The sequence below is a fragment of the Larimichthys crocea genome, chromosome XII (assembly GCF_000972845.2).
Source record: "Larimichthys crocea isolate SSNF chromosome XII, L_crocea_2.0, whole genome shotgun sequence".
Taxonomy (NCBI): domain Eukaryota; kingdom Metazoa; phylum Chordata; class Actinopteri; family Sciaenidae; genus Larimichthys; species Larimichthys crocea.
In genome coordinates, this window is record NC_040022.1 from 19,157,154 (window position 1) to 19,170,859 (window position 13,706).

A 13,706-nucleotide genomic window follows, 5' to 3' on the forward strand; every position below is an offset into this window, starting at 1 on the left:
ACATTAAATGTCACAGTAGGATACAGTAAATCATGAAGTGAATGATGGCTGAATTCCATTTCACTGCTTCTGTTTCAGGGCACTGGTTTTGTGCACGCTGGCTCACTGTCAGTGTTAAGGCTGTTAGAAACACCTGTGCTTTTCTTGTTGTGACAAGACAAAACTCATTCTGTGAAATAGCCTTTTAGACTTTTTCTAAAGCCTGCGTGAGGTGTACAGACTGTGCTTGATTGACAGCTCCCTCACTCTCATGTTAGTTTTGTTGCACCTGGTGGGACAAATTACACCTTCATAGTAAGTTCAATCAGTTAAGTTCAGTAAGTCTAATCAGACGGAATAATTTAACACCTGTGTGAGTGTAAAGTTAATTTAATAAATTTCAGACATTTCTGCTTACCTCTTTTGAATATTGTGTTTATACACCAATTTTGCAATCACCAAAATGCATTATAATATAGAAAAGGTGTTATGATTTAATACTTTATATACAATTGTATAGCACCAAATCATAACAGGTATCTCATGACACTTGAGCAAGCGTTTGGGGATGGTGACAAAGAAAAACTTCCTTTTTACAGCCAGAAACCTTGAAGCAGAACCCAGCTCATTTGAAGATGGCCATCTGCCGCGACCAAATGTATAATATATATGAATGTATAAAGATTTAAAGTACTGAATTAAATTAGACGAAGATATTACAATGATAGGGTGATTTTATACCCAGACTTTTGAATTATGCTCAATATATGAGTGACTGAGTTGTGCCTTATAGAGTTATTTTAACATAATGCATCAGCCCAGATTATGTTATGTACCATAGTGACCCACCTGGCCATAATTCCCCAGCACCTACTATATCTAATATTTATAGTAATGTTTGTCTATTTTTGAGATCAAAACTGTGCAAACATCAAACATAAATACTACAACCATCCATCCTCTCCTCCCCTCCCCGCCCCGCACACTGTCGTCACGCTCCGGGCAGCCAGTGAGGCGGAGGGAGGGGGAGTGTTTCACGGCGGAGAGGCAGCAGCAGCGTCGCAGCAGCGAGACATCAAGAGCGGCTCCCGGGCTTTGTTTTGTGGATGTGAATGAGCTCCATCACCTCCTTCAGAAATGTGGACGGATATAAGGACGTTGGTACTTTTTCAGTCATTAGTACTGAGGCTTCATTTCTCGGAAGGTTAGTAGTATTTTTTTTTCTTTGCATGTAAGAAATAAAAAAATATATAAATAGATATGATTGTATGAGTGTGTGTGTGTGTGTGTGAGATGTGGGCTGTAGAGGTGAGAGACTGGAAGCGCAGCCGGTACTCAGCGCGCCGGAGCGACTGATGCCAAGAGAGAAAAAAGACAGAGAAACAAGAACAAAACACTTTTCTCTTATTTCATTTGTCATTTGTAATAACTGCGGGGCTCAGTGTGGTCCAATCCTCTCCGTGTCTGTCATGTGTTCCCCGGCTGTGAGCATCCATACTGCATCAGAGGTAGTAGCTGTAGTAGCCCAGTCTGAATCTTTGTCTTCATGTTGTGGTGAAATTACCTCCGGCAGACGCGGGGCCTCCTCTGCTGCTGGTCCCACAACACTTTTTAATCATCTCCGTTTAAAGTAGATCAATAACTGAAAGAAAACACAGACCACAACGCTCCCAGCGCCTCAGCCAATTGACCTGAATGAATGCTGAATATTAATTAGGCATTCATTTGCAAATGACAGTTGAACTACAAGCGGTTACTACTCCACCATATCCGTTTGTTGATGATCCATCTGTTCTCCCCCCCTCTCCTACAATCCTCTTGTTTTTGTTTTTGTAGCAACGGATGAGTGCGAGGATGGACAGTTTCAGTGCAACAACAAAAGGTGTATACCGATCATCTGGAGGTGCGACGACGATGACGACTGCTCAGACAACAGTGATGAAGAAAACTGTCGTAAGTGTTCAAATCAAGTGGATACATGTAGACAAACCTGTTCTGATAACTGTGGGAAATATGTGTGGTTATTGAGGTGTTATGAAAATGTGATAATAACCAGGAATAACCTGTTACAACACCTAATTATTAGGTCAGCACAACTCCTCCCACAGCTGCCACACGCAGAATGATCACTAAACCATAAAATGATGTGTTCTCATCTTAGATTTTGCGCTGTGTAGTTTTTTTTTTATCCATGAAAAATGTGCCTGCCAAAAGTTAAAAAAACTATTAGATTTATATCATTAATATCACCAAGAGACAACAATACCTGGGACCGCTTCCACAAGCTATTCATTAGAGCTTGACTTAATGGTCTGTTCATGACAGGAATGTGTATTGAAGCTGCTCTATCATAACGAGCTGAAGCAGTTATGAAGCAGAAAATGCGCCCATATCTCCCCCAGGTCTCTGTCCTCTCATAATTTCTTATTATTTCGACGGTGGATTTTTCAGTGCCGTATTTTTTAGAGAGACATAAAAGCTTCCAGAAGAGGCACATCTCGCTCTCTCAGTGGGGATTAGGCATGTATATGTGTGTGTGTATGTGCCGCAGGCCCTGAGTGTGTGCACGCAGGTGCTTTCACCCCTGCTACACCTAAATATAGAAAGCTCAACAAGCTTGTGTTTTTTAGGGGTTGATTGGGTGGAACCATTTTCCAATCATCTTCAAATAAAAAGCTGTCCAGCTGAGAGACAGATTGCATGGTGCATCGGTCTACTGCACAAAGCTCTGACAGGTATCCTGGATATGTTGTTCTGCGCGGAAATAATACATTTCCAGTTTCTTTTCTGACTGCAAGCCAGTGGCCTATATTTTAGAAGAATGCTTGCAGTGAAACCAGTGAAGTTGTGCCAAAGCTGATTGCCCTGCATGTTTACTGTGCAGCTACATTTCTTTTGTGCATGGGTTAATTGTGGCTCGGGAGGGATTCCTGCACCTCCCCATGCATGCATGCATACATACATGGTCTGTATTTCTCTTCATACCTCTCTCTGTCTTTGTTTTCTTTCTGTCTCTTTCTCCCACAAACTCCCCCACACACAGACCTGTTGTATATAACCACCTCACAGTGCATTACTCTGGAGGTTTGCCCTTGTTACCCTGTCTCGGAAGCCAGCAGAGTCCTCAGGCATGCAGGCATTGGGAGCATATTTGCTCCTAAAACATTCATGGGTCACAGCTTCATGCACACACACACACACACACACATACACGCTTGTGTTTGAAGAAAATCATTACTTTATATCCGTGGAATTTGTTTTTTGAATGAAATAGGAAATTGTCAGCTAGGTTTTATTACCCCTATGTTTGTTTTCCATCAGACAGGCACATTTTGGTTTTTGAGTGAAAACACTCTTCCTGAAAGCAAACTACTGTCAACCCACCATTTGATGATTATGACAGTCCAGCATTACTTGCCATCAATACAGAGAGTGGCCTTCACTCTCTGTCCATTTCCTTTTCTTTGTGCATTTTGCTCTATCTGCGTGGGCAGGCAGATGAAGCTGGTTGGCTTGCACAGAATCAGATCTGCACTTGCATCCTTGGCTACAGATATTAGTTGTACTACTTATTACTTTGTAGTACTTTGATCCTGTTTGATTTGGAGGAGCATTTACCTGGCTCACTGTGCAGCGAAATTTAATTAATATATTTAAATAATCCTCATAAGCAGCTTCTGTAAACTCTTTTTTCTACATCTGAAAAAGGCTATAAGACATGGGGACCAACGGTGTAGTGCAGTGAAGTGTATGCAGCGAGGATTTAGCTTGTACACACAGCAAATCCTGTGAAGGAATTACACAGTTAGTTTCTTGTTGACTATGAAGTGGTTGCATTTTTAAATTACGTTTCTGAGAGGTTGAACGGATGACCTCGCTTTTTATTCTATTTGTATTCACAATATATTATTTTGCAACACAATGCCAAGCTCAGGAATCCAGTGACTGAATGAGTGCAACAGACCATTATGAAATATGCTGACAGAAAGAAACCTTTGCCGCAGCTGCTAATTTGTCATGCCACTGTCACCTTATTTCTAACCTGACTGGTGCTCGTAGCTGAACCTCTCAGAAACAGGTACAAAGCTCTCTGTTATTGCTCATACCGGTATCATACCCTTTATGCACCATTATCCTCCTCCACCCTCCACTCTGCTCCTGATAACCCCATCCCCCACTGGACCACCCCCAGACTCCACTCCCATCACCATCCCCCAGCATCCAAACTCTATTCCCCACTGACCAGTCACTGGCTGCGTGCACCCATAAATTCATACATGCATAATTGCACTCATGAGTATGCATGGACACAAGCTTGGACCAAATGCATGTGAGCATAAATACATACAGTGTGTTAACACACATGAATGCATACCAATGGATTCTGCACCTTTTCTGACAAATCATTGAAAAAAGTTAAATCCACATTAACCGCGATAGAACTTGTATATTTTCTTTACTGGTTGTGTAACATTTCTGGGGAAGATGAGCTGCAGAGCCACAGCAGCGGAGGCATCAAAAGAGGTCTGCCTTGAATTATCATTTGTGCCAACTCTGACATGGAGCTGCTGTTTAATCCTCATCCTGATTATAGCAGAATATCAGCTAGTTTCCATCTATGTGCACCACCTTCAAAGTTCAGCACGCCCGCTTGACTTTCTTCTTCATCCCTGGCTATGATAACGATCTATTTCATCCATGTTCATGAATTTAACATCTATACCTGCAGGGAGGCATTTCACATCACCACGTAGAGCTCAAAGTGTTCTTTTGTTTTCCTCTGTGATGCAGAGTCAGCAACAAACTGTGAGCCTTCCTCGCTTTGTGTTCTTTTACCCAATAAATCCGCACAACTCCAACAACATTTGAGACTGCTGGCGCTTCTCCACACCTCCTGTGGTCACAGTTAATTTCTTTATTCCAAAGCCCTTCGGTGGATGCAGCTTCCCCTTCTGCAGCCAGAGTCCAGGCAACATACCATGCTTTTTTAGAAATGTAAAAAATATCCACGCACCCTTGGTTAATGCTTATTTAATGATTTATTCAACAGTTTTCAACCCTCAGCTGCCTTTTTGCTCAGCGTACAACTGACACTAGTGTTTATCCAATGTGCAAGTTACTTTCCAACAATATTGTTGCTTTTCTGTAGAGCTTCTCACCATGTTCCTGGGAGGAGATGTCATGCCCACTGAATGACGCCGTAGTATTTGAGTGCTTTTTCGTCTCACATCTCACTGAGTGTAACTTTTAAAATGCCATAATTTTCTGCTCTAAAGTGCTTCAGGAATTGCTCTGGATACCATGGCAGAAAATTGAGAATTGAGCTATTTAATGGTAACTGAAACAAACAATTGGGGCTCACATTCTCGGTTCTTGTCTTGCTTATCTGTTGCTCATCCACCCATTGCCACCCATAGGAAATGCACCAATATGAAAACTTTATTTTGGTTTACAGGACATTCTCTTCTCTTCTCTTCTCTTCTCTTCTCTCTCCTGGGTGACTGGATTACAGACAATTCTACTCTACTCTACTTTTAAAGCTACTTTATGGCTCTGCTTTCATTGCTGTAGTAAGCTGTTCTGCTCCTATCAGGGTGGACACTACTCAGCCAGGCAATGTTTTTTTTTTATAAAAAGTGTAGTAGTAAGTTGTAACATGTGGTTTTGCTTTGTGTCAAAGAGCTTTTGGGGAAAAAAGAACCCTGTCATCTTGTGGTGTTTTTTGACTTATCAGTGTTGAAAACATGTCATTTCCCCCCCGCAGTCTTTGCCTCTGATTGTCTATATTATGCAAAGGGATGTGTTTGACAGCGGGGAACAAGTTGTTGTTGACGATGTGCTGAAACAAAGGGAGTGGGTTAAAAAAGAATGAAGCTGAAGTGATAGAAAGTGGGGAAAGAAATAATTCTGACCTGCAGGGTGAGTCGGGGAGGTTGTTTGTGTTCCTATCAAACTCTCTCTGTAATCTCCACGGCTGCTGACAACTGTACACAGCATTGAAAGGATTAAGCCTTTATCGCTTCATGCAATGAGGCATGTTTTCCATTGGGTCTGTGGTCAATTAATGTTTTGCAGTTCACATAATCATGATAGAGCCTTAATTAGTGTACCAGGTTTTAATAGTCTGGATAAAGCAGACTTGTTGAATTTATGAAGTCTGTTTATCTTTAACTTTGATCTTTTTCATCTAAGCAAGAAGCTCTAAAAGGTTGTTTATAGTAAGAAAAGTGAGAGTCATTAAAGTCAAACTGAAATTTGAATTTCTCTTCACTTTTTATGGAGGTAAATATAAACATTATTGATACAGCATCTATTTTTCAAAAAGAATAAAACCATTGGACATATTTGTGGAAAATGGATTAGTGTTTTCCGTGGCAGTGATAAACTGGAATTCTTTTTACTTTCCCAGCACGCCCCCATTGCATTGGCGCTGTATGTTAAAATCATGGGAGCTGTGTTTCACAGCTGCTGCACTCAGTGCTGTTTGTCCTGTATGATAGAAAGATGGACGGGGTCTATTGCCTGATTCAGACCAAATCCAGTGCTGCTGTGGAAACACGCATTTTTCCATTCATTTAAATGGTGGTACTATGTTCTGGCTGTGTCACTGCAGGCCGCAGGGGGTGCCACACTGCAGTAGCCAATCTGACAATCAGACAACCCCCTCCACATTTGGCCTGAATCAAGGTGAATTCATGGACTAAGCTATGATACCCCACCTGCTTTGTCCTGACTTTGCAGTCTATGCTACAAAATAGTTACGCAAAGAAGTTCCCTGGTTTGTAACCAATCGTTTGAGAGAGAGCATTGTCCAAGTGACATGGGCACTGAATAAAAGCAAGGGAGCACCAGTATCAAGAAAACTGGCAATTTGGAGAAATAAAGTTATTTTCTGACAGTTTCATAATGGTTCTGTTCATTAGAAATAAATACACCTACCTACTGCCCAAACACTGTCACACAACCTTATGGCAATCTCCATCTGATTTGGTCTGAACAGGGTCTAACTAGTGTCAGCAGACACCTGATCTTTGGCTCATGGATCCAGATTGTCTCACTTAAAGTCAGACATAAACAAAAATTTACATCCACTTAATTTTCAGTTCAGTTTTAAGCAAGATGCACAACATACATAAGTAGCAGATTTATAAAACACATACCTTTCACTTATGAAGCAATGAATGCAGTAAGTAATAGTATTCTTGTCCAATAGTTACTAAACTATTAAAAAGGTTTCCAGTCTGACCGCTGGACAGTAATTAAGCATTTTCTCTCAATATGTACATCGTGCGTAGTACATTTGTAGGCAGTCGTGTCGAAAACCTTCAGAGGCCATTGCTCTGATACAGTCTATGTCTAGTCATCAACATGTGTTTGTGTTCGATTGTGTGTACAACTGTGTTTGTGCTTGTTTGCTTGATCCCTGGCCCTACTGGCCTACTGCCCCGTGTCTGTGTGTCTCAAAGCCAGCTCACCCAAAGTGATCATTAAGAAGTCTGCAGTTTAGCTATTATCACAGATTAGTGTGTCGCTAAGCAAAGATGCTGAGAGAAAGCAGATGAGCCTGAGAGAGAGAAAGGGATTAATGTGGGGGTATAAAACATCACTCAGGCCCAACCTCTTGCCCTCACTCGTCATGTATTTATCCCCCATTCCACTTCGTTTTTTAGTGCTCACCACCTAAAATAAAGCATTTGTTTACATCATTTTAAACATTACACCTCCCGGAAATCTGTGCTCATTTCAAGACAAGGATAAAAAGCAGATATTTCTCTAGGGACACTCTGAGCAGTGTTTCTCGCCTCATGAAAAATGCTGTTTCATTTTATTTGAATCATTGAAATCCTGCCATGGTATTAAAACGACAGCATAAACTGTAGTCTGTGCACACTGATTTTTAAATGGAATAATCTTCTGTGTGGTTTCAACACTGGATTCTAGCCCTAAACGAATTGATTTAAGTCAACTAAGACTGCTTTGTGCCTTTATTTGAAATTGTGTTGTCGAAAAGCTGTCATGAATGCAAGTGAAACCAAAGACTTTGGGTCACATGCATCATGCCGAAGTGAAGGACTCCTTTTTAATATTTTTTTCTTGCATATTTACAGCTGTAAAATGTGTTCTCTCAACAGCACAGCAGGGTGCTTATAACACTATCCTAAATGTCAAAAAGTAGAGGTTGCGAACATCAAGCTGTGGATTCATTCAAATATTCACAACAGCTGACAGCTAGTAAAGGTGTAAAGATGAGGAATGTCTGTGCATGCCTCTGGTGAAGTGCTGTTTTAATGACTTGAGAGCTGAGCTAGTTTTGAATCCCACCATTGAGTTTACATGAAAACAGAGTGGATGCTGCTCTGCTTTAGTTTTTGTAACTGTGATTCAGCATTGGCAGTGAGATGAACCCAGGTTAGCTTGAAAATCAATAAGACACATGCTGGATGTTTGAGAGATGCTGCCTGCTCTGTGAACCAGGCCTTGGGGCCACGGGCACCCAGGCAGACTGCGCCTTTCATCCAGAATCACTGTCAAAAAAAAAAAAAAAAAAAACACCCACAAAGGAGGATGTTGGCACACATTGCAAGAACTGTGGTCCAGGAACTTGTGACTCATTTTTGTGAAAAATGCCACTTCATGTGACTCTACAGGCGTGCTTGTGAATCTTTGCTGACAGCTCCAGGGATGCGTGTGGCTGTGAGTCTTACCTTATTTTGATTTATCTGTTTGTGGATGAGTGCACACACTCATAACAGACATACAGAGGACATTATGCCACTCTGAAGTCAAGCCAGAGTAACAGAGAGCATCAGCAGTGAGTGTTGTAGTGAACTGAAATGATGAGCAAATGGCTGTGACACAGAAACCAAAGCCCCCAGTCTCTCTCTTTATTTATATTGATGATTCAGTGTAGCTGGATGAATTATGAGCGTCACCTCCACTTGCAGATGTAGCAACAATGGCCTTGTCTTGCCCAGCTACGCAGTGACTCAATACTCGTCACAATCACAGTGTGAAAGCTTTGAATGCAGGCCATCGCTGCCTTGAAATCATTCCACCTGCCTACATGTCTCCACCCACCATCAACGCACTCTTCAGACCCATTGTGTCTGACTAGAAATAAACTGTGGCCAGTGCATTTTTTTTGGGGCCATGAAGGTCTAAAGACAAATGTACTACTGTATGAACTTGATGCAGTTACAGTTACTGTATGACTAAGACACTCAATAATCCTCGTTCTTAAATATAAATGTAGTATTTTTTGCTTCAACTATTTATTTTCATTAGCAATTCTATGCTGATATTGTCTTGAAGCCCCAAATCAGGTCTTCAAACGTCTTGCTTTGTCTAACCAACCTAAAGAAATTTGATTTCCAATTGCCAGATTTCCATCCAATATAGAGCACGAAATTTATGATTCCACCGGGCACGGATAAGGCGCGTTCTGTGTGCCGAACGGTCGCCAGAGCTAATCATTTTAGTCACTGTTTGAGACTCTATCAGAAGCGCCGTGGTCTGTTTCAGAAGCGTCTCCGCTCTGCTCAGCTGAGAATACGCAGCTGTTTTATTTTTGACGGTCGCCGTAAGCAGCTGCATCAGTCTGCACAGAGCAGCTCACCGGCCAGTCAGCCACAGAAGCATAAGCTTAAGATAAGATAAGACAAGATAAGATAGACTTCATTGATCCCACACTGGAGAAATTCACTTGTTACAGCGACTCACAATATACAAGGTGGATTTTCTTACCTATTAGAAAATCCTCATAAATAAATAAATGAATGTTGGCATCCTGGTGGCTCAGCTGGTAGAGCTCCTGATGTACAAAAGGCTGAGTCCTTTTCTGCAGGAAAATAGAGAATCTGGTCGATTTTCAAAATAAATAAACCTGTGCAAAGTGACAATCATTAAAACAGACAAAAGGGAAACTTGGGGAAACCAAATCTAACCAAGTTAACAAAGTCTGACAGGCAAAAAACACTCACCACACTAGCTTCGGAAACGCTCCTGGTGGGGTTTGAGGTTGCGTGCAAGAAAAGTCCAAATCAGTGTCGCAGCAATTGTGACAGACATGCCTGATGGGGTTTTGCTGTAGTTGAGCACAGTGAGATGAACGGCTCATGGCACAAATTCTTCAGCTGGGTGCTGAAGACGATGACACAATGAAATCAGAATTAAGAAAAATGAATATAGAGGATATCATGGGTATGACATTTATGTTAATTTTGTGTAATAATTGGAGGGACTTTTTTGCTCCACACAGATCTGATGTTTTCATCTACTGCAATTTTTGGAATCTTAAGTCAGTGGAGACGAAGCTGGGGTGACAAATAATGTCACAATGTTCATGATTAATTCATAAAGTCTGTCGTTCTTAGCTGAGCATAAAACTTTTTGCAAGATTTTTATTTGTCATTTTATTTCTTTTTACTCAGATTTTTGTATGCCCACATTGAAAATAAATGGATAAATGGTAGAAACAAGCAATTCAACAAATTGCTCAACTAATCGGTGTTATCAACTAATCATTTTGGCCCCATTAAAGTTAAAGAAATTGCATATGATGATATAATTTGCAGTATTTACTCAGACCAAGTAAGACATAATAGTTCTTCCTCTTCCTCTGTGTAATATTATCGATCTAATTGAACCACATAACCATCCCTGGTGCTTCTCTTTCCTGTTGTGAGGAAATATTGGAAATGTAAATGTAGATAATCATTACGTTCAGCAGTCATGTTTTGTTTTGTTTTTTCACAAAAATGGTCCAGCATCGGTGAAATCAAAAATGTTGTGTAGGTTATCTGTAGCTTTTCTTCTCTGTTAAAGAATGATTTCGTTTTTATGCACAAATGCAGCATTTCAGAGCTAAACTTGGTTAAACAGGGGTTTAATAGTGTCAGGCAGTGCATTACCTGAACAATGATAGCAAATAAGAATCAGCCTTAGACTAATTTACCCCCTCCAAAACCAGCCTCATCAAATGTGTCGAAAGTCTAGACTACCTATTCATGGTGCTAGACACTCTGCTCACTGTTAATCTGTCCAAAGGGTGCAGAGCTTTTCTGCAGAGCAGCCTTCTTTTTTTACTCTGCAGGTCTTTTTTTATGTCAAAGTGTGTTTTTCCAGCAAGACTTTAACTGGAAGAATGGGGGTTTTAAAACAACAGCCACCTTTTTGGACTCTAGTTTTCTTTGAAATGTTCAGTCATACATGTTCAGTATAGTAGTGCACATATGAAAACAGTTGTGCATGATCCACAGGGATGTAGTTTTGATGATTTGATTTCTGTATTTTTTTATTTTAATCATATGGAGCCTTTAATAGACACCTGGAGTTCCATGTCTCATATCAGGAATGGTCAGCTACGTCCATTTAATTTAGAAAGCTTATATTTAAATCAAAGGCTACATGAGAATGTAATGCTTATTGAAGATTCAGCCTGACCGTGTGTGTGTGTGTGTTTGTGTTTACACCTCAGTTGTTGCTCAGACTCCAGCAGAAGTTTTCCTGAAAGTGGTAGAGAGTAAATGCTGATAGAAAGCAGAGTAGAGGGAAATGTTTGCTGGCAGATGGTTTCTCTGTGTTGTGCCTGACCTCTTGCTTTGGGGAGACACATTGTGATCAAAGCTCAGCAGCTAAGCTCTGCCTAGAGATGGATATGTTTTAAATGCACAGCCATCGGGCCATCGCATGCACACACAAATATGTATGCACACAGGCACGCGCAGTCACACACATAGGCTTCACGCTAACAGATACTCGTGGAATGGCTTGATACACACAGACACTTCTACACAACCGAGTACGGGTTGTTTTATTGATTTGTGCGGACGTATCGTGCACAGAAAATGATGTAATCTCTTGTGACAGGGATCACCAGAGGAAGAACAAGAGCGATGGAGAGTGGAGAAAATAAAAGGAGAGAAAGAGGGGGCGGTATGGAGGCGAGCCAAGGAGGGTGTTGTTGTGGAGCAGGCTGGGGGGGGGAGCAGGGATGAAGAGTGCTGCAGTGTCATTGATTTTAGAGTGGTTCTTTTGCAGTGTTATTGTTGTGATGCTGATCAGATAAAGAGTAGTGGATAAGACAGACAGCTCATTAAAAATCACCTGTAGTCTCTCCTTGAGAAAGGTCAAAGTTGAGGATGTCAGTCTGGATGTTATCATGCATGTACTGAACTGGAAGTAAAATAACCACAGCAAGGAGAGCACAAAGTAAACAAGACAACAAAGCAGGTAAAACTCTTCCTCTATAGCCAGACTACAAAATTGAAACCAATGGCCACCATTTGGTGTTGAATGAAGACAAGCAGAGCATCTTTATGGGAGGCCCCAACTCATGGCAGAACATCTGCTCGTCTTATCGACAGCCAGACTGCTGGGAACACCTGGCATATGTGCTGCTTTCCTGCTCTACTTACAATGCTGTTTGAAGTACAGTTTCTGTATTTAACTGTCAGTGAAAATGGTGGCAAACTAGGCTTCCTTTAATGTCTTTTAATACATAGATGATGTATTTAAAATGGAGCCAAGAAATACAAATGTGAGCCTCCACTATCAAGAGTCCTGAACCTTCTCTAAAATGGCGAATTTACTGTAGCCTTCCACTTGTTGTGGCCTGCAAGTATCTGTTGTTGTTTGTCAGCAGAAACCTGACTTTTCCATTCAGTATTGTACCACGGCCTACTTTGAATCTCGACACCACATATGTTATTAAAGGGTAGAAATAGAAGCGAAAATGCCCCAGAAAAAAAAGCCTTCATTAAATTGCCTCACGCAACAGGAAGCTGCTATTGCAACTGAAAGCTACAACTTACTTCCCATGATGCATTGTAATAAAATGTCATGATCTCGACAGTAATGTGCAGGGATTTGTTTTATGCCAAAGGCTTGTAAAAACAGCTTTAGGAATGCAGAATGTGTGCTAACAAATCCAAGTAGCGTAAACCTGCTTCAAAACAAGTCACCAAAATCTTAATCCACTGCAAATGTTCCCGACAAACCAATCTAACTCTCCGATAACTGTTAGAGTCAGCTCCTGATGAAGAGGATTGCTCGGTCAATCTACCGGGCGCTGCATTAAATCAGTTTCCTGTTGTGACATTTTGGTCTGTAAAGCAATGCTGCTGTAATATTCCTCAGCCCATTAAGGCTTAAGTAAGCTTTTATGAAAACAGCTAATGAATCACTTCACTTCTCTCTGATTAGTTTTAGTAAGGGGAAGTGAAATGCTACATTTCTGATGTGTACCAAATGTACCGTGTTTTTATTGGAGACCATCTGAGCTTTACATGCATGAGAGAAACTGTAGTAAAGAGCGTAGTGCCTGTGTCACCTTCAGCGTTTTCGCAAAGACACTTACTTGGAGATGTGGTGTATTTTTTTTATGCTACTATAATATTCAGCACATGCAGATGTATTGTCTTGTATTGCAAAAAGGAAGACAGAGCTCCGTGCATGTTGACAAGAATGTGTGGTGGTTGGATTTGACTATTAATAATTTACATGGACTGTAAAGTCATTTTCTGTGCTCGGTAGCGAACATCCAGACCTCACATACCCTTCTGACCCTGAGGCCATCAAGGTGTAGTCACAGCCCCTTGATGAAGTATTAATCTGAAGCATCACTAGTGGCAGCCTGTGTGATGTGCCCACCGCTGCACTGTGCTACTTTTCTAACATTCGGCAGCTCTGGTGGTGAGAGGGAAGCCTTCAGTCACGGTCTGAGTAAT

The 13,706-nt window shown here is 41.1% G+C and overlaps 1 protein-coding gene across 2 annotated transcripts in view; it reads left to right on the top strand.

Moving 5' to 3' along the window:
- The first annotated feature begins 1,038 nt into the window (after positions 1 to 1,038).
- Positions 1,039 to 13,706, top strand: part of LOC104934908 (low-density lipoprotein receptor-related protein 8) — an 83,542-nt gene continuing 70,874 nt past the window's right edge. For both annotated transcript variants that reach the window (XM_027285587.1, XM_027285588.1), the window contains exons 1-2: positions 1,039 to 1,183; positions 1,816 to 1,932. In XM_027285587.1, coding sequence (XP_027141388.1) covers positions 1,117 to 1,183; positions 1,816 to 1,932 — 184 coding nt within the window. In that variant the 5' untranslated portion in view covers positions 1,039 to 1,116. The remainder of the gene's footprint in view (positions 1,184 to 1,815; positions 1,933 to 13,706) is intronic.